The 25,804-nt window shown below is 58.9% G+C and overlaps 1 protein-coding gene across 3 annotated transcripts in view; it reads right to left on the reverse strand.

Moving 5' to 3' along the window:
- The window catches only part of AGAP3 (ArfGAP with GTPase domain, ankyrin repeat and PH domain 3), a 111,635-nt gene that overhangs the window by 43,637 nt on the left and 42,194 nt on the right, over positions 1–25,804 (reverse strand). For 2 of the 3 annotated variants that reach the window (XM_059866877.1, XM_059866790.1), the window contains exons 2-9: positions 25,699–25,757; positions 21,488–21,575; positions 21,223–21,308; positions 20,923–21,064; positions 19,378–19,512; positions 16,474–16,601; positions 8,645–8,800; positions 4,725–4,817 (exon numbers count right to left, since the gene is read on the reverse strand). In XM_059866877.1, coding sequence (XP_059722860.1) covers positions 4,725–4,817; positions 8,645–8,800; positions 16,474–16,601; positions 19,378–19,512; positions 20,923–21,064; positions 21,223–21,308; positions 21,488–21,575; positions 25,699–25,757 — 887 coding nt within the window. Of the gene's footprint in view, positions 1–4,724; positions 4,818–6,148; positions 6,227–8,644; positions 8,801–16,473; positions 16,602–19,377; positions 19,513–20,922; positions 21,065–21,222; positions 21,309–21,487; positions 21,576–25,698; positions 25,758–25,804 lie in introns of those variants that run through there. The other variant, XM_059866959.1, reaches the window with a different exon arrangement.

Below are 25,804 nucleotides of genomic sequence, written 5' to 3' on the forward strand. Positions count from 1 at the left end.
CCGTGTCACACACAGAGGGAGGGGAGCTCCTCAGGCTGTGCCGTGCGGGGCTGAGCTGGGCTGGGCTGGTGCTCAGTAAAAGCAGCAGCAGCAATATGCAGCGTAATGAAGCAGGGAGTGGTGATGGCCCCCAGAGGACTCGTTTACTCCACAAATCTCCCTTCCACTCACTTTTTGCTAAGAATTTTAACACCAAACTTAATTGTGAAGTCGCGTATTGATTGGAAAATGCAAATGGCAATTTAAATGTAATCTAAGCTCCCAGCATGATCCCAGCTCCCAAGGAGGAGGAGTCACCCGCCCTGGGCCCTGCTGGAGTGCACGGCCCGAGCAGAGCCAGGCCAGGGGCCAGGGGACCCTCGGGCTGCCAGCACGCCCCATGCAGCCTTCCCAGAAAGATCTGGTAGATGTGCAATTAGGAGCTCATTCCTGGTAACAAACAGCTGAGGAAGCTTCCTCTCCCAGCCTAATTAACCCACTTCTCAGAGGCAAGTGTCCAGCTATGAGGGAACTCTTCCAGCCCTGCAGGACCCTCACCAAAAGGACTCTCCAGCACACAGACCCTGAGTCCCTGGCACAGAGCAGCCCTGGCAGAGGCACCAGCTGCCTGGAGGGTGGGTAGGTGCTGTTCCAGGTGTGGGGGGGCCCCAACACCCACAGTCTCACCTGTCCCCTTGGGGAGCTCCATCTTTTCCAGATGTGCATAAGGGAGACAGGTCAGGTCACCCAGAGGTGCTGTGCTGCAGAAGGCAGTGACAAGTGACAGCCAAGCACCCTGCAGTAGCAACACACAACCCTGCTCAGCCACGGCTCCCCAGTGTTTCTCTTTCTGCAGCACCTCCTGCTCCCTGGCTCCATGCAAACCCCAGACCACACAGGCTGAGGAAGGCTGTCAGTGCTGCCTCCAGCGCTTGTTCTGTGCTCACAGAGAGCAGGAAGGACCAACAGATCACAGTGATTGCAGATGGGTGAGCCTGCTGCCCCCAGCACCCACTGCCCTCAGCCATGGGCTGGCAGTGTGAGCACAGACCAGCCTCCTTCTCCCAGCTGCTCCCGAGGTGACCTGCCAGCAGCCCCAGCACCAAACGTGCCAGCCCAGGGGTGCCCATGCCCAGGGAAGCCAATGCTGGCCACAAAGCCAGGCAGCAGATCCTGCCCATGTGCCACTCACAGCCCCAAACCCAACAGCTTCTGTGCTCTTAGGGCTGGGCAGGACCAACGAGTGATCTAAGAGGAAAACCAACTAAAGGGCCCACTGTCCCACTGCCTCTCAGAGACAGCAAGCAATGAGACCTCCACCGTCCTCCAGAAGGGGCAGCTCCATACCAGAGACCAGAGCAACCATCCCCTCTCCTGAATCTCTGTGATACAGAGCTACACCTCCTGAGAGTCTTTGCTCCTCTCCCTGTTGGTGGTACCCAGCCATCACTCCCTGTGGTGTAGGGCCACGGCAGGAATGTGCCAAACTGCAGAGCTAACCTCACTATGGACCCCTGACAAGCCCTTCCCCACAAGCCACACGCTGGTATCTGCTGGAACAAGCTAGTGTCCACCTGTCAAACACCACTTCCCCCCACGTATGTTCCTGTAAAAACATGCCAGGATCTCTGTGAAACCACGTCTAGCACCTCTGGCTAGAAAAGGTGCCAGTCCTGAGCCCAGCATGGACCTGGCTCTCCCATGGGAACTCTTTGCTCCAGGTTCTCCTCGTGAGCTGCTGCTGCCATGAACTGGTTCCTCTGCTTAGTCCTGAACCAGGCAGAGGTTTGGCATCTCCTCCTCCTTGCAAAGCCCAGAAAGGATGTACAGAGGCTGTGTTTGCAGAGCTGGGCCTCTGTTGGTCCCAATTCTCCCCATTTCACACAGGAACACCATGGAATGCCTTAATCCCACTAAACCAACACAGCCTCCAGCAGACCAGGGAAGGCCAGGCCCTGTCAGCAGCACAGAGACACGGGAGCAGGTGAAGAATCATCCTGCCCTGCAGAGTGGATCCTGGAGGTCCAGGCACAAGAGGCTGTCAGGTCTCTCTCAGGACCAGCCCTTGGCAGGCAGCAGCAGGATCTGGGGAACCAGGTCAGGTCTCACCAAGGGCTCCAGCTGCTCTACTCTCAGCCTCCCCCACCTCACCACAGAACAGCTACCCACCACTTCTGGTTGGGCTGACCCCAAACCAGAGCCTATGGGCACTGCCACTGCAAACCAACAACCCACTGCAATCAACAACCCACCTCATGCCAAGGACCTCCACACCAACAATGATCCACTACAAACAACAACCCACTGCACACCAACAATGACCTGCCACAAAGAACGACCCACTGCACAGCACCACCAACCCACTGCACAAACAGTGACCCACTGCACACCAAGGACCCACTGCACAGCACCACCAACCCACTGCACAAACAGTGACCCACTGCACACCAAGGACCCACCACAAACAACGACCCAGTGCACACCAACAACGTTGTATTGCACTAAATACCAGTTTGATCTCACAAACAAGGACCCACCACAAACAGAGACCCACTGCACACCAACAGGCCCTGTGCTGCAGAGAGCAGGGCACTGCCCAGCACGCAGCTGGGCTGCCTCTTCCTGCTGGGGCAGTGCCAAACTTGGGCACCTCAGGAGCAGAGCCCCCATGTGTGAGATCCCACAGCCTCCACCCTGGCACTGTTTCTCCTGTCACTGCTCCCCTTGGCTCCAGAGCCAGCCCTCCCAAGGCTGCCTTCCCAACACCAGCCTCCTTTCAGCACAGCCCCTTGCCTGGGGCACCAACAGCCCTGCACAAACCTGCCCCAGGATTGCTCCACGGGCACGGAAGGGCAGGAGCTTTGGCAGCTCCAGCATGGGCTCTCTCTTCTGACCCACCCCTCCACTCCCCAGCTAGCCTGGCTTCACTGAGTCCTTTGCCATGGAATCTCAGCATGGAATCGTACCAGGCAGCCAGAACCTGGTGGAGATGTAGACTCTACTCTGCTGCCTCATGTCCCAGCACCCCTGCAATGCAGGGACACAACTGGCCCTGTGCAACTTAGCCCTGGCAGGGCTGGGGGCCCATGGGGAACAGAGGGGCCAGCAGGGGGTAAACGAATCCACAACGGGGGCACAACATGCAAGGCAGGAGCACAACCAGGCACTGCCAGATCAGTCTTTGCTGTAATGCAAGGAAATTCTGATGAAACACCATCCAGGAAATCCACACCACTTGGCTCGCTTGCATGTCACCCACCACTGCTAGCCAGTGATGGACACAAGGGCAGGCAACACTCTGGGTTGGATCCAGGCAGTTCAAGCTTCCCTGGAAGCCAAGAGGCAGGAGCAGAATGCACTGCTGCTGGAGGGAGCAGTGCCTCCCTTAGACTCCCAGCAGCTCACGGTGCCCGTGCTCACAGCTCTCTGTAGCAGCCCATGAAGAGGGGAATCCCCTTCCTGTCCTGCCAGGAGCAGGAGTAGGAGTGGAAAGGAAGAGGAGAGAAGAGGAGCAGAAAGGAGCAGAGGCTGCAGCGGGCGTGGGGCATGGATGCCATCTGCTGGAACTGCTCTGCAGCCACCGCTGCAGCCCCCAGCAGTGCCCTGCCACAGCCCCCTGCACGCCCACCCACCCACAGCACAGCCCCCAGAGCCCCCTGCACGCACACCCACCCCACAGCACAGCCCCCAGAGCCCCCTGCACGCCCACCCACCCACAGCACAGCCCCCAGAGCCCCCTGCACACCCACCCACCCACCCACAGCACAGCCCCCAGAGCACCCTGTACACACACCCACCCCACAGCACAGCCCCCAGAGCCCCCTGCACGCCCACCCACCCACGGCACAGCCTTCAGAGCCCCCTGCACGCCCACCCACCCCACGGCACAGCCTTCAGAGCCCCCTGCACGCCCACCCACCCCACGGCACAGCCTTCAGAGCCCCCTGCATGCCCACCCACCCCACAGCACAGCCCCCAGAGCACCCTGCATGCCCATCCACCCACCCACCCACGGCACAGCCTTCAGAACCCCACTGCACACCCACCCACTCACCCACAGCACAGCCCCCAGAGCCCCACTGCACACCCACCCACCCACCCACGGCACAGGGCCCGCAGAGCACCCTACACCCCCACCCACTCACAGCACAGCCCCCAGTGCACCCTGCACACACACCCACCCCACAGCCCCCAGAGCACCCTGCACACCTACCCACCCACCCACCCACCCACTCACAGCCCCCAGAGCACCCTGCACACCTACCCACCCACTCACCCACAGCACAGCCCCCAGAGCACCCTGCACACCCACCCACTCACCCACGGCACAGCCCCCAGAGCCCCCTGCACGCACACCCACCCACGGCACAGCCCCCAGAGCCCCACTGCACACCCACCCACTCACCCACGGCACAGCCCCTAGAGCCCCACTGCACACCCACCCACCCACCCACGGCACAGCCCCCAGAGCCCCCTGCACGCACACCCACCCCACGGCACAGCCCCCAGAGTCCCACTGCACACCCACCCACTCACCCACGGCACAGCCCCCAGAGCCCCACGGCACGCCCACCCACTCACCCATGGCACAGCCCCCAGAGCCCCCTGCATGCCCACCCACGGCACAGGGCCCGCAGAGCACCCCCAGCAGCACTGGGGCGTGCAGCCCCGGGGCAGGGGCACCAGCCAGCCCCCCAGGCTCCCTGGAGGCTGCCCTGGCAGCAGGGCGAAGGGGAGCACCGAACCTGCTTCATGGGAATGGCCCTCCCGCTGCCGATGCTGTCCGCTTTGCACTCCGGCCCCTTCTTGTCGCGCTCCGGGTCCGCGCCCTTGCGGGACTGGAAGAGAAGAGACACGGGTGCGTTAGAGCCGGGCACACAGACCACACCACGGCCCCCTGTCCCCAGCAGCGCCAGGCCAGAGCGCTCTGCTCTCCCCCAGGCCAGCTCTCCCAGCACCCGGCCCCTCTAGGGACACTCGGGACGCTCCAGCCCAGCCCAGCCCCCCGGCAGGCTCTCCTCTCCTCTCCTCTCCTCTCCCCCCACCGCAAGCAGAGCTGTCCTCCTCCTGGCAGAGCGGGGCTATGTGGGCCCCCCCTCCCGTGGGGCACACAGGACATGGCGACAGACAGAAATGGCATGGGATGCAGGTGGAGCATGGATGGAAGCAGGAGAGGGTCAGGCAGTGAAGGAACTCACACCTCTACTAATCCAACAGATTTATTCTGGTAACACACTTGCACCATACAAAGTAGCACAGGTCACCGGGCAGATACCAGCCCCTTACAAAAGAGCATGGACAATAAATATCTACCACACGTCTAGAGCGGCGAGAGCGGGACCCACCAGCGCCCGAGGGCCGCGGGGAGAGCAAACTCTGATAAATACAATATGAAATTTACAGTCTGTTGAGCAGAACTCATTCAAAGTGCTTAGGACAGAGGGAAATACCAAGTCATACATGGCATGGAGCACAACCAATACATTCAGAATCACAACAATGGCAGGAGGCAGCGGCAGCGTCTCTCTGGAGCGTCCTACACACCCCCTCAGTCCAGGAGGGCCCCGTGTGCTTTGGATCAGAAAGGGATACGAGCCCCGCGCGCCTGGCACAGCGATTCACCAGATTTTGGGCCCAGAACCAAACAAAGAGATCGAAAGAGAAGAAAACTAAAGAGACACAGATGGCTGCTCGGCTGCGAGGAGAAGAGGAGAAGGAGCAGGAGTCCATGCAGGCTGCAGAGGTGCAGGAGGGAAGAAGGAGCGGAGCGCTAGCGGCAGGCGCTGCAGCGGCTCCCGCAGGCAGCAGCAAAGCGTCTTTTGGCCCATCCAGCTCCATGCGCGGCTGTCGCCCGGTCCCGGTGTGTCTGCAGGTCTTCCCATCCCAGGAGGGTCGTCCGCCTGGCATCCCCGAGAAAGGGCAGTGCCTAGACAGCATCCAGCAGGCCCAGAAATGTCCCAGCTTAAAGTGCAGGCGCAGGCCGTCTCAGCGCTTCCTAGACTTTACATTGGGGGGATTTAAAAGGCTCCTGCGTGTCTCCGAGGGGGGGACCCATGCTGGCTGGAGGGCGGGCGAGCCTCTAATCTTAGATCAATCCCAGTGCCCATCCCTTATCCGGCCCTGGAGAGGCAATGAAAAGTGAGAGAATTTGTACAGAGGTGCCGTGTGTAACCACCTGGATCTTCTAATTTGGAAGGAGTTGGAAAGGCCTTTTTGTTGATGAAAAGTTGGAAACAGTGGCACATATCTGCAAATATCGAAAGAATAAAGAGTTTGGCAAGTTATACTCAGAACACGGACACGAGTCTGTCAGTGATGGGTGCCAGCAGACAGCACGGACAGGCCACGGAGTGGGCGCCGGCGGCAGCAGCAGTCGGGGCTGGGGCGGGGGCAGGAGTGGGTGGGCGCCTCGAGGCCGGGTGGGCGCAGAGCTTGTCTCCACCTGGAGCTCTGGGGCACGCAGACCCCCCGGGGGGGAATGCGATCCACTGGGGAGTGGGAGGGGAGCAGGAGAGGAGCCAGAGCAGGAGAGAGGAGGAGAGCAGAAGAAGAGAGGAGGAGGAGGAGAGCAGAAGAGGAGAGGAGGAGAAGGAGGAAGAGAGAGGACGAGGAGGAAGAGAAGGAGGAGAACGGGGAGGAGGGAGAGGAAAGGAGAAGGAGGAGAGGATAAGAGGAGCAAAGGAGTCAGGCATAGCTCAGGACTGGGGCTGCAGCAGCTCCCAGAGCTGGGCCGAGCACTGCACCTTGGAAAGGCCTGTGCCCACGTGGGGACCCTGTAAGGACAAAGGCTGCTGGCTACACCTGCACTGCCTGCCTGGGAAAAGCTAGTGGCAGAAAACAGCCTGCCCTCTCCTTCCCTTCCCGCCCTTCCTGGTCCTGTCCCACTGCGGGAGGTGTCGGGAGCTGCTGCTGCTGCCACGACCAGATGGGTGAAGACGTCAACGTGAGCCATGGATGTGCACCAGCACACGAGCAAGCAGGTGAGGTGAGCCCCAGCAGGGGAGGTGAGCGCTGAGCAGAGGTGAGCGCGCGGCGCAGAGCAAGCGTGAGCCGGGATGAGCGAGCGCGGGACAGCCCCGCACCCGCGCGTGATGACTCCACAGCGAACAAGCGTAAGCCCCGCAGCAAGCCGCCCTCCTCCTCCCCCAGCGTGCCCACCCTGGGGAGCGAGCATGGGCTCCGAGAGCGTGAAGGCGAGCCGGCGGCGAGTCCAGAGGTGTCGGGCAGCGCGGCTGGGTGGTGGCACAGCGCGAGCGCCCGCGGCACGGCAGCAAGCACAGCGAGAGGACGGCGGGGCCGGGCAGGCACCCGCCAGCGCTGCGTGCAGGGGGGCACGGCCTGGGCACGGCACAGCTACCGGGCATTCCAGAGGGCACAGGAGGGGAGGCAGTGAGGGAACAACCATGCGCTGGGAGCGGGGATCTGCTGCGAGGGGCCGTGTGTGCTGGCAGGAGGGGGTGGGGAGCACAGCCCACCCACCAACAGCACCCGCACGGGGTGAGCGTGGGCCTGGGGCAGACACAGACAGCTGGGCGTGCGTGATATGCAGCCGGGGGGAATGCACAGAGTATTTGGGAGGTCAGTGCAGAAGCTGCCAGGATGTCAGATGCCAAGGGAGACGGGCACATTCCCAGCATGAGGAGCAGGGAATCTGGGATGCCAATGGTGCAGTGAGAGGAATGGGGCACAGGACACTGAATTTGTGTGGTCTGGGCTCAGAGCAATAGCGGCTGGTCACAAGGGTGACACAGTGCAACAGGTACAAGGGCTTTGTTGCGGCTGGTTCCACGAACAGCAGACACAGTGTGCTGAGCAATGGTGGCTGGAAAGCACATTGAGATGGGGAGAGGATCAGGCCAGAGCCTGCACATGTACACAGGGAACAGAGGCTACACCTGCGCTAGACATGGGACTGGGATACGTGTGTGCTCACAGCGAGGGACACTCATGGCTGTGCTCAGAGCAAGGGTGAGTGTGAGGGCAGGACTGGGCACACTGCGTGGACGGCGTGTGCATGGTGTGAGAGCGTGCAGAGAGGCAGGCTGCAAGGCAACCAGCACAGCTGAGGGCTGCAAATGTACCCTGCTCCACCTGGGGCCCACAGCTTCGCTGCCTCCCCTCTGTCCTCCCTCCCTCCAGACCCACAGCAGCTCCCACGTGCGCTGCTCAAGTCACGCAGGATTCAGGAACGGGAGTGAGAGGGGCCCCATGCCAGGTGCTGAGCTCTGCACAGCACCATTGGCACAGCATCACTAGCAGCAAACAGGAGGCCCACAGACCAGGGGCTCCGTGCCACGCTTGGGGTATGCAGCCCCAAGAAGAAGATGAGCGGAGTCACTGGTGCTGTGCACGCACAGCTGCACTCCCTGCAACGAGCAGGAGCTCACACACACTACACACCCACACGAGTGCACCCCTGCACACTCCCATGTGTGTGAGCACTGTCCTGCTCCCAGATGCTCCCCATGCATGCACACTCTGCCTGAAGCAGCCTGCAGCACCACGGTCCCTGCACACGCAGGTCCCTCCCACGTGCACACCCTGCCAGCACAGCACGGGTGACCGTGCAGGAGAGCCCAAGGGCTCAGGCTGCCCTGACCCACTGCCCTGCCCTCTCCTGTGCTGCCAACCCACCCAGAGCTCCTGGGCTCCCTGTGCTGCTTACCGTGAAGATGTTGGAGCGCCGCTTGGACTGCTTGCGGATGGGGGTGGGCGTGTTGGAGGCAGCGATGGTCTCGATCCGCAGCTCCCGCTGGCTGATGCTCGGGGTGGAGGGCACAGAGGAGGAGTAGTCACTGAAGGCTCCTCCACCGTTGGTGGCCTGCAGGAGGAGATGGATGGTCAGAGAGGTCAGACAGGCTACCTGGAGGCGCGACTGCAGGAACACCACCTGCCCCCCGTGGCCTCATGCCAGGGCAGGGCATGCAGGACTGGGACTGGGTGACATCCAAAAAATCATGGAATCGTTTTGGTTGGAAGGGACCTTAAACACGATTTAGTTCCAACCCCCTGCCACGGGCAGGGACAACTTCCACCGGACCAGATTGCACCAAGCCCATTCAACCTGGCCTTGAACACTTCCAGGGATGGGGAGCTCACAACCTTTCTGGGCAACCCAGAAAGACATCCAATGCCAGGCACTGCTCCTGCTCAACAGGGGGGCTTGGGAAGCCTTTCACCTCTTTCTGCTCTAGTTTTTTCTAGTAAAATGTTCAAGTTCTGAAATCAAAGAGAAGAGCAGCAAATGGCCAGAGAAACCCAGCTGAAGCCCTTCCAAACATAGGTATGGAACAAGGTCTGAGGCAGCCGGGTCCCATGTAGCTGTGCCCAGCAGAGGGGCACAGCTAGGGCACCTTCACCTGCTCCCAGAACACAGGATCAGGGTCACTCTCCTTGGGCAGTCATTCCCTTCCTCTCCACTGAGCCCCTCAGACACGAGGCTGTGAGGCAGCCCAAAGCCTGCCAAGCTCCAAGTCCCACTCATCCATTCCCTGTCTCATGAGTAAGGCCGTGATGCCAGTGGGGATGCGTGTCCCCAGGACTCCAGCCTTCACCTGGCACAGAGTGCCGCACCCCAAGCTCACCCTCTGTGTGAAACCCATCTCTGCTGCTGGCCTGGAGGTCTCTCTGAGCAGACCCTGAGGCTGGCACACCCTTCCCATGCCTGCAGACCCCACATGGCTGCGCCATGTGCCTGGGAACACAAGGGGCTTCACCAACCCCTCACTGGACTCCAAGGCAAGAGGCAGATCCAACCATGCACCTATGTCATCAACACATCTCTTCCAGACAAGGCTGCTCACCCCCACCCTGCCCAGTGAGGGCAGCCACTGGACAGGGGCTTAGGGACACCCCAGGAACAGTACTGGCATGGAAGCATTTCAGGTCTGCAGCCCAGCACATCTCACCATGACAGGCACATGGCAGCCCGAGCTCCCAGGCAGTTCTGAACAGCACTTCAGAAACACATGGAGGAGCTGCCCCTAGAAGGGCAGGTGAGTTCCAGCACCCCAGAAGGGGCAGCCTGCCTCTCCCAGCTCCACACTCAGAGTGGTGGCATCACTGGCCCAGTGACTTCCTCGACCCCACCTACACTCTGAGCACGAGTGCAGCCCTTGCAGGGTGACGATCTGCTGAAGGGCCTCCACGAAAGACCCCCCATCCCCAGTAGGATCAGAGCCTTATTCTGAGACAAGCAGAGAAGTGTCAAAGGGGCTGCACAGGCAGAGCAGTGACCATGACCCACAGCCCTGTCTCAGAGAGAGGTGCAACCTTCACCCAAGCCATGGATCCCCCCCTCTTTAACAAGAGATATGGGAGAAGAAGACAATGAGAACTTAAGAGAGGAAAAAGCCACCCAAGCAGCATTTCAGTTTCTTCCTCATGACAGCAGAGCAAGGAAAAGAATTCCATGCTGTGAGCAGGTGGGTGGTTCAGACCATCCCAGCCTATCTGGAAACAGGAACACTTCTGGAGTCCTGAAACACAGAACAAGAGAGAACCTGGCCTGGTGGTGCTTTTCCACAAGTACAAGAGGCTGGGAACTTGGTCCACTTCACCTGGGAGCTCCTCTGCAGGGTGAGGAGCCCTGTGCTGGACAAGAAGGTTCTGCTGCCAAGTCCCAGGGAAGGGGGGACCACCAGGGACACAAAGGGGTGAAGCAACATGTCACCTGCCAGTGACTCCTGAACCTTCAACAGAGAGAGCTGCTGTCAGTGCTGGCTCCAACAGCCACACAGGAGTGCTGTGATGAAGGAAGAGCTGCAGAGAGCCAAGGCCACCGAGGGCACACATGTGCAGTCTGTGTTTAACTGATTCACCACACGTGAATAGGGCAAAGAAAGTGAAACATTCCAAGGGCTAGGAAGAGTAGGAGGATGCAGCAGCACAGACAACCTGCCACGAGGAACAGTGAGCTGGGCATGGCTGTCTCTCCAAGACCAGCTCCTGGCCATGCTTGGCACGCCTGGGTGACCTCGGCTGCACTTTCGTGATGCTGTGACTGTGGGGAGGAGCCAGTTCCAAGGAGGCTGCAGAGTCTGAGCTCCTGCCAGAGCAGCTGGAACAAGCCCTGTGGCTGCAGGTGATGGACACTGAAGCATCAAGGTAGAAATTTTGCTACACCCTGGTTTATATTTTACTTACTCACTACAATCCTGTGTGTCCTTTCTGTCAGGCCAGAATAACTTTCCTTAGCCTGTAAGTCTGCCTGGTGTTGGAGCCAAGGTCACTGTCCTTGAGTGATGAAGGACACTGGCCTTTGAGCCTCCCATGTCACACAGACCTAACCTCAGGAAGGGCTCTGGGGCTGGAGGATGGCTCACACCAGGCTATGAAGGCAAGCTGCCATGAGTCTGGGGGCAGAGGAGAAAGTCCTCCAAAGACAGAGAATGGCTCAGGCAATCCTGAGCCAATCCTGAGCTCTGCTGGAGCAGGGAGCTCCCTAACCTCCATGGGATCCAGGGACACAAATCCCAGGGATGTGGGAGAACAAGACGGCAGGTCTGGGCCAGTCCCACGTGTCTGCTATTGTCAGGTTCTTTGCTGGTGGACCTGAACAACCACCTGTGGTCCCACTGGAATCTGAGAACACAGCAGGAACTGGAAACTTGGTACGCACCCATGGGACAAATCCTTCCCATTAGTGTGCAGCTGGAGGAAGAGCATCAGCAGCACCACGGGTGCCTGGGAAGGGCAGAACTCAGCTGGAGTTCAGGGCAGGAATTCCTGGTGTAACAGGGCCTGAGGCAGAACAAGGAGCTTGGGAAGGGCTCTGAGTGCAAGAGCACAGACAAACAACAAACACCAACCTGGTGTCTGTGGGAAGAAGGGAGAAGCCAGAGGAGCACAAGGACAATGGAAAGGGCACCACGAGCAGAGCAGGCAGAGGGACACGGCTTCCACGAGGAAATGCCAATGCCTGTGCCACAGCTCCTGAGCTCTGACAAAACAATGTGCTGCAGCAGGCCAGTGAGCACTGTTACAGCTCAGGTGAGCTGCCCTTGGGGCTTCATTTCACTTGCAAACTTTGATTTTCCACCTCTTTCCTCTGATCTCTCCCTGAAGTGTGGATGAGGGCCCTCCCAGTGCCCCCCAGCCCGTGCAGGAAGGCAGACCGAGGCCATGGGACAAGAGCCACCATACTGGGCAGCCCAGAGCACAGCAGGGATGGCAGCAGCTCCCAAGGCCCAGGGGGCACCCAATTCCCTCCACCAGCCTGCTGGGTACCTGCATGGGGTACCTGTGTTACCTCCTGCCAGCTGCTGGGAACCAGTTTCCTGGCAGAAAGACAAACTGCCATCCCACAGCAAACACAACACTGACTCACCCACAGCCTGGGGAACTCCCAAAGGCATCCCAGAGGCCCTGAAGAAAGACTGAGAATGGGGCAGCAGAAGTGAGGAAATCAGGTAGAACAACTCTGCAGGTGTTGCAAGCACCCACTGGCCCGAGAAACTCCCATCCCCTCCCTGCAGGCAAGGGCCAGGAGCTGCCAGGAGGGAGCAAGGTGGGAGTCAGGGCCAAGTGAGGAGTGGGATTCCCAAACCCATCCGACCTGCTCACTCAGCAATAGGTGTGGGCAAGATACAGAGAGGAGAGCCCAAGGCAGCAGGCAAGAGCTCTCCCTGGGGCTGCTGGCTCTGGGCAATACCAGGTGCCTGCTCCAGCGGGTGCAGACCCACAACCCTCAAGCTGCTGGGAAAGCCAAAGGGACAGATCTGTGTCCCCAAGGGAGTGCAGGACTCCAGGGAGTGCTGGCCCTAGCTCCTGCTGTTCCAGACTGATGCTGAGCACAGTAGCCAGGGTCAGGGACCCACTAAGCACACCTGGTGACTCATGAGAGCTGTGGAAAACCCTGACCAGGGCTGACCTGCTCCTACAGCTCCCTTTCCCTCCCCACAGATGGAGCAACATCCTCCAGGCACAGCTGCAGAATAAGAGAAAAAACCCCAAACTCCCAAAGGCAGAAATGGAACCAGGGCCTTTGGCTGGTTCCCAAGACCATCAGGCACTGTGCAAGGAGAATGTCCCAGGAGAAGGGAATCCTCCAGACAGACGGGTAACAAGGAGTCCCTCCTCTCCCAGTGACCACGCTGGACTGGTCCAACTGACAGACCAGACAAGCAGTGGCCATGTCCACAAAAGTTAGTTTGGCTCAGCCAGAAGTGTCAAGCTGCTTCCAGAAGAGTTGTGCCCAGAACAAGAGAAGGGGCAGGGCTGGGCCCCAGCTCCTACCTGCCAGAAGAAGCCCTCTGTGGGGGACTCCTTGTTCCCATTCCAAGAAAAGTGCCTTCTCAGCTGGCAGCTCCAGAGGACAGTGCTGCCCCTGCAGTATGGACAGACCAGGCTCACAGCAGTACTGCCAATCCCAGTTCCAGGGCCTCCTCCTGCCCCTAGATGCCAATTGTGTCATTCCAGGGCCTCCTCCTGACGCCCAAATGCCAGTCCCACTGCTCCAGGGACTCCTCCTGCCCCCCCAGGCAGTACTGGAAGGGAAGTGGATCCTTCTGTCCCAAGTGCATGTCTCACCTGTACACACAGATACCTGAGGCCCAAGGCAAAGCTCCTAATTGTGTTTTTTGTCTGGCTTCTCTCCACCTCATCTCCATGTTAACTCCTGTGCTCCTAAACTCTTTCTTGAGAGCCTTCTTCCTGCTTTCTCTGTGCCAGTTAATCCTCCTTGACTTGCAAAACCAAATGAGAAACGCTGGTGAGAGCCCCAGGCCAGCTCAGCTCCACAAACACCTTGTCACCCTCCCATCTGTCCTTCCAGGCAGGGCGAGCCTGTCCCCCCCTCTCAGAGCTGCCCCACCATGTACTGCTGGGCCAGGAGCAGGGGACACCAGGACACTGCTCCCCAGTACCCCCAGGCATGGTGCCCTCCCACGAGGGCAGCCTGAGCTCACACCTGAGTGTGTGGGCTGCTCTGCCCCGTGCCCTGTCAGAACCATCAGTTATGGGTGAATTTGTTTCCCAAAGCCACTTGGATTTTCCCTGAGGACAGCGGGGAGCAGCTCCAGAACCTCAGTTCTGAGCCCATGCAAGAACAGGCAAATGCTTCACAGCATTTCAGGATCACTCACCATTGCTTCACTATTTTTAGAGGCATCCTTAGTAATGGGGAGAGACGTGCAAACACCTGGGGCAAAGACTGCTGCACGGGCCACTGGCCCCACAAGGGTTTGTGGTGGGACCCCACAAGACCCAGGAACACAAATTGACTTTGGGAGACTTTTGTGGGGCCCAGGCAGCCAAGGGCAGGGGGGCAGGGCCCAGAGCAGGTCCGGGGAGGAGGTGCAGCCACCCAGGCGCAATCCCTGCGAGCTGCACGCTGCGTTACTTCCCTTCACAGCTCTGCTTCCCACCACAGCTCCCTACGTCCCTCCAGCCAAGCCAGGAGCACAGCAAGGTACAGAGAGCAAAGGTCTGTCCCCGAGCAGGCAGCCAGAATTCACCTCTACACAGACGTCGTCTGCAAGCTGTGCTGAGAGGTGCTCTGTGGGAAGGAGAGGAAAGCAGGGACGCCTCTGAGCAAACTCCTCACAAAGCTCATAACACACACTTAGAAAATTCTTCCAAAATTTGCTTCCCCGCAGCCAGTCCTAACTCCACCCCTTTAGTTCAGTGCTGCCTTTCCTGAAGGAGCTCTTTCATGTCACACCTGTGTATTTCAGGTCAGGCTTGGCCAATCTCTGCACTCACTCCTCAGCTAAATCAGCCAAGTGCTTATGTTCCTTCTGTGTCGGGGTCTCTTCCCTCCCAGACGTTTCTGCTACTCCTTCAGGTTCCATGCACAGTCCCTTGAGTGACTGGACTCCAGCTGGGGAACCCAGGGGTCTGGCAGCCCTGTCCCTTGCACAGGGAACACTTTTCAGCTCCACAGTAAACACCCTGCCTGCCTGGCACACATTTGTGGGGACTCTGTTCTCATACTTTGGACATGGAAGAAAACCCTAAACAAGTGTCCAGCTCCCATGAGAAATGCTGACCTTGGCCATCAGCCTCTTGCTTCCCTTCCAGCACAGGGGGCCTCTTCCAAACCAGGCTCAAACTGTACACAATTTGCTAATAAAACCCTCAAATTACCAGAGACACACAAATCTGTATTTCCCTGGGACTTTGCTCTCCACCTTGGATGTCTCCCACTGAACTTGTCTCCAGCTTTCTGGACACAAGCACACCCTGAGAGAACCTGGCTTTGCAGCCTTCCCCAGCAGCCCATCCACTTGCACACGGACTTTACCTGAACTTGCTGGTGTCCAGGTGACCTGCAGCACCAGGAAGCTGGCACAGGTCTCTGCAAAACCTGCACTCACCTACTTGCAATCCAGCTTTAGAAGCCTCTGCAATCCAGTAGGCTGCAGATATGCCTCAGGTCTGTGTGGGGACAGGCTCCTGTGGTGGGGGCCCAGGAGTCCTGCCAGGGCTAGGAGGCTCTGACACACCCAGAGCTTCAAAGGCAATCCCTTATGGAAAACCCATCAGCTACCCGTGCTGTCCCCCAGTGACAGGCAGATTTCCTGCAGTCCCTGCCACAGATCCTGTGAATCCATATGCCAGCTGCCGCAGGGATGGGATCTGTTGCCTTGAGTGCCCTGGGGAGCAATGGAGCCCAGGACCTCTCCTTTCCTCCTCACCAGTCTCCCAGCAAGCGTTTCTGTGGGTACTGGCAATGCAGCAAAGCTTGAATGCAGTGAGGTGGCTGCCTGAAGGATGTCCCCCAGCCCCTCACCATGGAGCCTGTCCTGCTCAGCTCTGCTCCAGGATCACAGAACATCACCACCCTCCCGCAGCAAGACCTTGGCAAACCCTACCAACAGCACAGAGCCCTTCCTGTGGCAGAGGGGAGGGAACCTCCTTCCCTGTGCTGCTCCTCAGCTCACCCCTGAGCACACCTCTCCACAGGTACATGCCCTCAGAGCCCCCTGAAGCCCTCAGATGCAGGGGCACGTATACCATCAGCTTCCTGAGCCCAGGGAAGCAGGACCTGAGCAGCTGTGCCTGCCCAGCTGGGGCAGCCAGGGCAGCCCCTCTCACACAGTCCCTGAGCTGCCAAGGGCTCCCCACACACTGCTCACAGCTCTGCTGTGTGCCTGCCAAGGCACGACACAGTCTGGGGACATGAGCCACACCCAAAGGGTCAGACACGGAACTTGACCTCAGGGCGAGCATCAAACTGTCACACAATCAAAACCATGGAGGGCTTTGGGTTGGAAGGGACCTTCAGGCACATCTCATTCCACCCCCTGCCTTGGGCAGGGACACCTTGCACAGAGCTGCTCCAAGCCCCAGTGTCCAACCCGGCCTGGGTTGCTCCCAGGGAGCCACAGTGCTCTGGGCTATGGAAGCAGCCCCAGGGTGACACCAGCCTGCCCTTCCAAGAGCCAGCCACAGCAGCAGCACGAGTCTGAGCCTGAACGGAACTGCTGGCTCCCGAGCTCAGGGTGTGGAGAGCACAAGAGGTGCTTGGCTTCCCCCGTGGCCATTCCCCACCTGGTTGATGTGGACAGAAGGAATGGAGGCTGCAGACACAGATGAGTGGCTGGGTGAGTTGGGCAGGGACTTGCAGGGGCCGATGGACAGCTGGTGCTTCTTCCGGAGAGCCACCACCTTCTGAGCCACTGCAAAAGGGACAAAGGGACAGGGTCAGCCTTCAGAAAGCAGCTTCCTCCCCACACAGAGTTCTGGAGGGCTTCAGGGAGAGCCCGGCCCCTGCCCTGACTGGAGTGCTGCCTGCACTGCTCAGGCTGAGTGCCCAGAGTCCACCTGCCCTCTCGGGCATCACACAGAACAGCAACCCCCAAGGGCACCATCAGAGCCTGGGCCTGCTGCAGCAGAATCCCTGGGCAGTCCATTGCTTCTCAGTCACCCCACACAGCAACTCCAGGAGCCAGGCACTGGACTGCCTGGCCAAATGGCACCTCCACCAGTCTGGGCCTTGTGGATCTGCAAAGGGACACCCTGAGGGGTTCTCTGCAGAATCCTTGGTGGGTCACTAGGGACCTCTACATGCTCTTCCTCTCCCTCTTGCAGTGCTGGGTTTCTCTGAAACACTGAGTGATGCTCAGGTGCTGGTGCTCACAGTGACCCTGGGCAGTGGGGCTGCTCGGGCTCTGCAGGCAGGGCACACCTCACTGCTTGTCCAGCACAGCTCTGTGTGGCAGCCAGAGAAATCAGAACAGACCGGTGTAAGGGATGGCAGAAATTATCCCAGAAGATCTGGCTGATGTTCAGGAAGCAGAAAAGCCTGGGCCTGGCATGCAGGAAGGTGAAGGTCACCTCAAGGTGCCTCACTGCAGGACTGGGGAGATGTTATCCCTCCAGTGTGGTCTCATGGTTAATTCCTCATTGCAGTAGTGCTATGGGATAACTGATGGGCACAGCCTCTGCCAGGCTCCCTGCCCACAACTGCAGTGGCTGAGGGCTTTTTCTGCAGATTTCCCGGCCCCTGAGGAGCTGGAGCTCACAGTGTGCCCAGCCAGCACTGGGATGGGAGATGTCCCCTGGGCAGGGGCTCCAGGGCCTCCCTGGGAGCTCGTGGGCCTGCAGCCCCGTGTTTGAGGGGACGATGGAGGGCAGCAATGCCACCGGCACCCCTGCCACAGGTCCTGGGCCACGGAGCTGCTGCCTGCCCTCTCCTGTGCTCAGAGCAGAGGAAAGGCAGGACCATGCACTCGAGATCTGCAGCAGAGCTGAAGCTCAAGAAGTCACCCACAGCACAGCTGCTGCCCCTCCTGCACCCTGCAGGACCAGGGCTGGGTCAGTGCTCCTCCTCCTCAGGAGCATCGCCAAGGTGACCACAGCCAGGGGCTCCCTGGCCTTTTCTTGGTACAGAAACACCCTTAAAATGAAGCCCAAGGACTGAGGCACCCCACACTGATGGCTCCTTGCAATCTGTGCTGGCATCTGCTGAATCTGAAGCCCAGATTTCTGCCAACAGGAATTGTGAGGGCAACCCTGAGAATAAAGTTCTTTAACCAGACCTCTGTGGAGCCAAGAGGGCAGAAGGCACATTCCATGCCAGCCCCCACCTCAGTGGGGCTCTGCCATGAGGGACCATGCCAAGCAGCCCTCGGGGCAGGCCCACCTCAGGGAGTCCTGAAGCTGAGCAGACACTGCAGGACACAGCCCAGCCCAGGGCACTGTCCCTGCTCCTGCCAGGGCCACCTCCCGGCAAGACCAGGCAACACCAAGATCCCATCCTCTCACCACAGAAGTTCCTGTGACATCTGTGGGCTTGGGAAGGATGGAGGAGCACAATTCCCACAGAGCCAGCAGCACCTCCAGGGGGAATCCTGCCAGGACATGAGAGACCAGCAAGGAGGAAGCGACCCCATTCTCCTGCCTCGTGTCCTTCTCACGGTGACCTTTGGCAGCCTGAGTGCCCAGACACAGCCACAGAATCCCCAACACACCAGGCACACGGTGCAGTGTGCTCAGACCAGACACAGCACAGCTCAGCCACAGCTCCAGGCCCCAGACCAGACACCAAGGCCCGCTCTGAGGGTCTCTGCTGCTCCTGCTGAGCTGTGGTGGCACAACAGCCAAGGCCACCCAGGTCTTGGAGAATCCCTGGGCAGCTGGTGAAGATGGAGACACCAGTTTGTCTGTCCTGGAGCACCCCCCACACTCTGCAGCACCGTGTGCATGTATGGGAAGAGCCATCTGTGAACACCAAGAGCAGGGTGGTCACTCCTTCAAGCTCTCGTGCCAGCACATGGACCTGCTCCCCAGAAAGGTCAGTGGCCACTGGCTGTGACCCAGGGCAGTGGCAGGGAAGGGCTCTCCAGAAACAGAGGTGCAGCACACACTCCACCCTGCAGAAGCAACCTCAGCTCCCAAAGCAGCTCTTGGTGCTCCTGCTGTGGGAAGTGGACATCCTTTCCAGCCTGCCTGGGGCAGGTCTGCTGGGATCTGGGCTGGAAGGAGCCATATAAAGACAAGCCTGACAGAAACTGGATTGCCATGTGAGGCAAGGTCCTCACAGAGTTTGTGACTGCCAGGACTCCACCAGATGCCCAACCAGCTGCACCAGGATCCACCAGTGCTCACTAGGAAGAACTGCTTACCCACTCCAGAAGCACCTCATCCCATCAGCTTCAGGCCATTCCCCCTTGTCCTGTCACTAGAGGAACACACAGTCTCCTTCAGGGTAAGCTCACAGTTAATTTAAGCAGACTGCAGACCCCCAGGAGATGGTGCAGGTCCCCTGTGCCCCTGAGCATCACTGTGCTGCAGCCCCCTCTCCAAGCCCAAGCAGGAACGCTCTCTCACGCTGTTCCCATGAGAAACAGCTGCCCACCCAGCTGTCCAGGAGCTGCTTTCCTGCTCCAAGGGCAGCAAAAGCCCTCTGTGAGGCCCCTGCCACGCCCGGACCCCCGGGGAGGGTGCAGTTACCATCCTGGAAGACCCTCTCCACGTTGAGGCCGTAGGTGGCACAGGTCTCGTAGTAGGTGCAGCGCTTCAGGTCGTTGGAGAGCTTCCGTGCCCGGGAGTCGTCGATGACGCGGGGGTTGGTGGCACTGATGGCATCTGCAAACCAAAGGGACAGGAGGCTGGAAGGCACGGAGCCTGTCCCAGCCATCCACGGGTCCCAGGACACCTCTGGCCTCCCTCCCTCTCACCACACAGAGGAACCACCTCCACAGCACTGTCCCATAAATGCCTGTGATCACAAAGTCCCACGTTTGTAGAAAAATGGATGAATCTCTACAAATGAACCTGACTCAATTTCCCAAACCACCCAGCCACCAACCTTTCAGAAAGACAGAGACAGAACACCTCTGGGAGGTGTGGGGACCAAGCCCCAGCTGCCAAATAAAATTGATTTGTCAGTCTCCAACATTTTAGGGCTCGTGGCCAAGCCCTACATGTTAAAGATTCCAAGGGAGAAATCCTCCTGGTTTAACAAGAAAGTGAACTCTGCTGGGATGTCTCCACAGTAAAGGAATTCCTGGACAGCTCTAAAATACAGGCTCAGTTTGTATCCCAGATAGCCACCAAGTGCTTGCCTGTTTTGGAAAAACTTCTTTACAAAGAGGAATCCAACTCCTTAAAGACAAGTCAGGGACAAGTCAGGGACAAGTCAGGGACAAGTGGGGGCTGTGAACAGACCTTCTCAGGTGGGTAGGAGAAGTGGGACCTGCCCTGTGAGGAAGCCCTCCTCCAGCCCTCCAGATGGTTGTGTGCCTGTACTAAGGCTAGGACCTCACCTGGTTCTGTGTCTGGGACAACAATGGCCACTACCCTGTTACCTGTCCCACTCCTGCACCTCCACAGAGCATGCTGCCATTCTGAGCCAAGACCACTCAGTCCTAAAATTCATTCCATGATCTCTAAATAGCCAAAGTTTAACATCTTTGTTCTGCTTTTAATATGGGGGTCTGGAGCAGACCCCCTGTGACTCCCTCCCACTGCTCCTGCCTGTCTTCCTGGCCTCAGTGCTTCTTCCTGGCCAGGAACAGGTCACACAGTGCTCAGACCTGTCCTGCCAGGACAGTTTTTCTCTACATCCATGTCCTGCTCCTGCTCTCTACTGTCACACAGAAACTCTTCACCCCAGGCTGCCTGCTGCCTGTGCTGGCAGAGCTGGGGAGGCAGCACCAGGGTATCATGCCATTTCCAGAGGAAAGTGGCTCCATGGGATGAGGCAGCTGAGATGGTGTGAGCAGGAACTCCCTCCTCAGGGCCTTGGGCCAGGGCCCCAGCCCCACGTAAGGCCCACAGACCAGGATGCCCCCTGGCTCTCGGGCCAGTACCCCAAGATCTCGGGCCAGCACCCTCTGCTCTTGGGCCAGCACCCTGCACTCTCAGGCCAGCACCCTGTGCTCTGGGCAGCACCCCGTGCTCCAGGGCCAGCACCCCGTGCTCCAGGGCCAGCAGGATGCTGCAGCAGCACTCTGGCCCGTGGCTGGGCTGGGGGAAGCCGGGCGCCGTCCTCACCCTGTGTGCCCACCAGCACCATCGGCACCTCGGCGGTGTTCCGGTAGCTGCAGAGCCGCAGGTAGTAGTTGTAGACGGTCTGGAAGCTGATCTCATCCTCCAGGCTGAAGACAAACACCACTGCATCCACCCAGGCAGCAAACTGAAGAGACAGGGCAGGATTACAGCACGGACGGACAGCCGGACACCCGGGCCTGGGGCAGGCAGCAAGGGCAGCCACAGCCCAGGCTCAGCCAGCACCACCCTCCCCAGCCCCTCCACCCGGATGGGAAGGGACCACAGGGAGGACAGGTCTCCTACCTGGAGCTCAGGGGGGCCCCCTTCATCCCGAATCAGCAGCAAGTAGCTCTGACCATCCACCACGATCTCCTTCTTAAACCGGCCACCTTGGGGAGCAGAGCTGCCGGTCAGTAAGGGGGGTGCAAGCAGGGGACACCCCAAACGAGGGCCGGGGGGCTGCAGAGCCCCAGGGCGGGGGAGGAGGTGCAGGGACTGGGGTCACCTTCTGCACCACGGAGAGGAGCGATCCCAGCCCATCCCCAGGCACCTGGGAAGCAGAGCTTACCCTCTGGAGACTCCTCCTGCACGTAGGTGCCGGTCAGGTAGCGGTGCACCAGGGCCGACTTGCCACTGGACAGGTTCCCCACGATGCCCTGGAACAGATGCATGTGTCACTGCTGTGCCCAGAACGTGTACACGAGGCCACCCCCACGAGGTGACAGCACCGGTGCTGGGGCACACTCTGAGGAGAGGCAGAGGTGTCCCTGAGAGGACAGGGATGGTGTCACCCAGCCCAGCATTCGCTGGGAGGCCAGGGGATGGACTGGGCTCAGTCAGGCAGAGAGCAGCTGAGACTGGGGCACAGCCACCTGGACAGAGGGCACTGAGCACTCCTGTCCTCACCTGAACAGGCACTGCCCTGTCAGAGCCACATCAGCTCTTCCCAGAGCCCTTCTGCTCCTCAGGGAACACCTGCCATCCCAAGTCAGTTCAGAAGGAGAAAAACCTCTTCTCCCAAGCCACACATGCCCAGTTTTGGGGTGTTGCAGCTCTGGACAGCAGCTGCCAGTGGAAGGGGAGCAGAGAGCAGCTCCACGCTGGGTGCAGGCCCAGCATGTGCTCATGCCTGAGGCATCAGCACCACGGCAGCACTACGTGCCTCTCCCAGGATGGGAGATGGTGCCACCCACACGGAAACACCCAGCACCAATGTTCAACCAACAGAGGAGAAAGCTGTGAGCACCAAATGGAATTGGGTGGGAGCGCACCTGACTGCAGCCCCCTCAGCCTGGCCATGAAATGCAGGTGGGTGACCCAGGATGGGTCAGGCAGAGAGCCCAGCTCGGCTCGTTGGCAGTGTCCTCCTGACCCTTTAATGCTGCTTAACTGGGGGGTCGGGTCTGTACTGGAGGATCAGGAGCACGAGTCTGATGAGAACTGGCTGAGGGAGGGGCTCAGCCTGGAGAAAAGGAGGCTCAGGGGGAACCTTCTTATCCCACAACTCCCTGACAGGAGGGTGCAGCCAGGTGGGGATTTGGCTCTGCTCCCAAGTAACTAACAACAGGACAAGAGATAACATCCTCAAATTGCATCAGGGAAGGTTAAGGCTGGATATCAGATATCCCTTTTCCACAAAAAGGGAAGGGGTCACCTTCAGCTGAAGGTGAACCAAGTTACTATCCCCAGAAGTGTTCAAAAAATGTGGAAGTGGCAGTTGAGGATATAGTTTAGTGGTGAACACGGCAGTGGTGCTGATTGATAGTTGGACTTGACGATCTTAGAAGGCTTCTCTGGCCTTAATGGTTCAGCTGCCCTCACATGGCCACACCAGTGCCAGAAGACGTGGGGTGAGGAGTGGCTACGAACACTAAAGCTGCCTCTGCCACCATGGAAGTTTACAGCCAAACTTTTCCAGGCACAGGGATGAGCCTGGCAGGTGAGTCACCACCAGGCAGGTTCTCCAGCTCTCAGGCAGGCACTCAAATGCTCCTGCTGCCCTGGGCCAGGCACATGCTCCCCGTGAGAAGCAGAGAGGCACCAGCACAGACCGTGCTGGCAGAGCCAGGACAGCAGCCTGCGTGCCAGCTCCTGGTGCCAAGGGAGTCGGGACAGGGCAGGAGCAGGGAGCACTGACCAATGGCTCCCACGGGCACACCCTCATGTGGGTGCCCCATGTGCCACCCCTCAGAGCAGAGACAGACCCCCACACAGGGGACAACACAGGGAGCGCGGGCTGGGCTGCAACCCTGCCCTGTCCTGCTGCTGCACCCCCAGAGCCTCGCTGGGCAGGGGCTGCCCCACTGCTGTGCCCATCTCAGGGACCACGGAACAGAACAGCCCAGCCTCTGCCCAGAACAGAGCCACGGAATCCCAGCATGGCCTGTGCTGGAAGGGACCTTCAGAATCAGCCAGTTCCACTCCCTGCCACGGAGAGAGACACCTTCCACCACCCCAGGCTGCTCCAAGCCCCATCCAGCCTGGCCTTGGACACTTCCAGGGATCATGGGGCAGCTTCTCTGGGCAACCAGTGCCAGGGCCTCAACACTCTCACAGGGAAAAATGCTTTCCATCTAATCTAATATTCTATCTAACCCTGCCCTCTGTCCATGGGAAGCCATCCCCCTTTGTCCTGTCACTCCAGGCTCTTGTCACAAGTCCCTCTCCCACTCTCCTGGAGCCCCTTCAGGCACTAGAAGGGGCTGTAATGTCTCCAGAAGCTTCTCTTCTCCAGGCTGTACACCCCCAGCTCTCCCAACCTGGCTCCAGAGGGGTTTTAGCCATCAGAGCATCTCCATGGGTGCCTCTGGACCCACTCCAGGGTCATGTCTATGTTTTCTTGGGGGCCCCTGACACGGATACAGCACTCTGGTGGGAGTACTACAGAAGGTCTCACAGCAGGAACTCTGGGGAGCCCAGCCCCAGGCAGACAGCTCAGGCTTCAGTGCCAGGCTGGCCATGGCTCCTCTGCCAACAGAGAGGCTCCTGAGGCTGCCCAGCAGCAAGGGTGCCATACCACACCAAAGATAAACACTCCATTGGCATTCAGCTCTAGAACTTGGACAGAGGCTGCACTTACACTTTGTCTGCACATAGTACAAACCCTGACCTGCATCTCACCAAAATCTTGCTGCTCTGCCATGTTCTTGAGCTGACCTGGAGCTTCAAACCAGCCACAGAACTGACAATCCTGAGGAACACAGCCCCTGAGAGGCAGCAAACTGGAGCCAAACAAGGTCTGTAAGCACTCTGGGAGCCTCTGTTCCAGGATTTTTGGGAGAATGTGAAAACACAGTTGGTGCTGTGCTGGCACTGCCCAGTGCCAGGTGCAGGGGACAAGCCCTGCCAGGAGGCACTGTCAGTGCCCCTCTGCAAGAACTGCTCAGCCACAGCTTCCTCCTGGCCTCCAGCACTGGGAGGGAGCTTTTGGGGGGAAACTGAGGGAGGGAAAGCTGCTGAATGTATCTTAGGTACATCAAATTACTCAAAGACCTTGGAGAAAGTTTCCTGAATGCCTGGAAACACAAGCAGGGAGAGCAGTGAGACCCTCAACTCCTGTGGGAGAGACAGAGGACACAGAGTTGCTCAAAAATGGGAAGGAAGTGAAGCTTGGCAACATTTCTTGCTGGGGTCAGTGTTGGACCCCTCACAACAAGAAAGACCTGGAGGGGCTGGAGCGTGTCCAGGGAATGGAGCTAGGAAGGGGCTCTGCTCCCAGGAGAGGCTGAGGGAGTTGGAAAGGGGCTCAGCCTGGAGCAAAGGAGGCTCAGGGGGGACCTTGTGGCTCTGCACAGCTCCTGCCAGGAGGGGACAGCCGGGGGGGTCGGGCTGTGCTCCAGGGAACAGGGACAGGAGCAGAGGGAACGGCCTCAGGCTGGGCCAGGGGAGCTCAGGGTGGGTAGAGGGAAAATTCCTTCTTGGAAAGGGCTGTCCAGCCCTGGCACAGCTGCCCAGGGCATGGTCCCCATCCCTGCAGGAATTTAAAAGCCCTGTGGATGTTGCACCTGGGGACACAGTCAGTGATGGCCTTGGCAGTGCTGGGGAAGCCGCTGGACTCAAAGATCTCCAGAGGCTTTTCCAACCCAAATGACTCTGTCACTCTAAACTAGGACTATGAAAGGCCTCTGGGTCTTTAGAAGAGCTGCTTTGGCCGGATCACATCCCAGAGCAACAGAGATCCCCAGAGGTCATGCAAAACCTGGGGAAAGGGCCATGCCACTTGAGGAAGAACTAAGAGCTTTAGGATGGTTTATCTGGCAGCACGGCTTCACAGCCTTGCAGAACCCCAACATCAGGCAGCAAAACCCAAACAGCTGTGAGAATGTTTTTAGAATGCATTTCACAGGTAAACTAACAATTGAATATTCAAAGTTTGGTTTGATTCTCACTTAACTGCAGGTAGGAGACACTGGCAGGACAGTGCTGGAATGTTTTGCAAGAAGAATGTTCTTCTTTTGTTTCTTGGAGTAATGTTGAAAAGAGTTAACCTTGCAAAAGCTGAAGGGAGACAGAAGGAAGGGCCCGTGCCAGAAGCCTGTAAGGAGAGCTGAGGGCTGGCACAGGGAGCACGGGAAGAGCAGAGGGAGGAATCGATCACTGAAGCACCTGCAGCTTCAGCTGAGAAATATCAGTCCTTCCTTGGCATGGCAGCAGCCCCAGCTCCCCTCTTCCTTCTGAGGCCGAAGGCTCTGTGTTTCCACCTGGCCACACGAAAATGCAGGGTTTTCTTGAGGATTTGGGGAACCAGGGGTATCCCAGGCACAAGCCACAAGTACTCACCACCTTCAGCTCAGGCACTGAGCGACTCAGGGTCCATTCCTGGCTGTTCACAAATGAATCTGCAGACAGAGGGAAGAAATCATAAGGTTACTACCCTCAAGATCCC

The sequence above is a fragment of the Haemorhous mexicanus genome, chromosome 1 (assembly GCF_027477595.1).
Source record: "Haemorhous mexicanus isolate bHaeMex1 chromosome 1, bHaeMex1.pri, whole genome shotgun sequence".
In the NCBI taxonomy this organism is placed as follows: Eukaryota; Metazoa; Chordata; class Aves; order Passeriformes; family Fringillidae; genus Haemorhous; species Haemorhous mexicanus.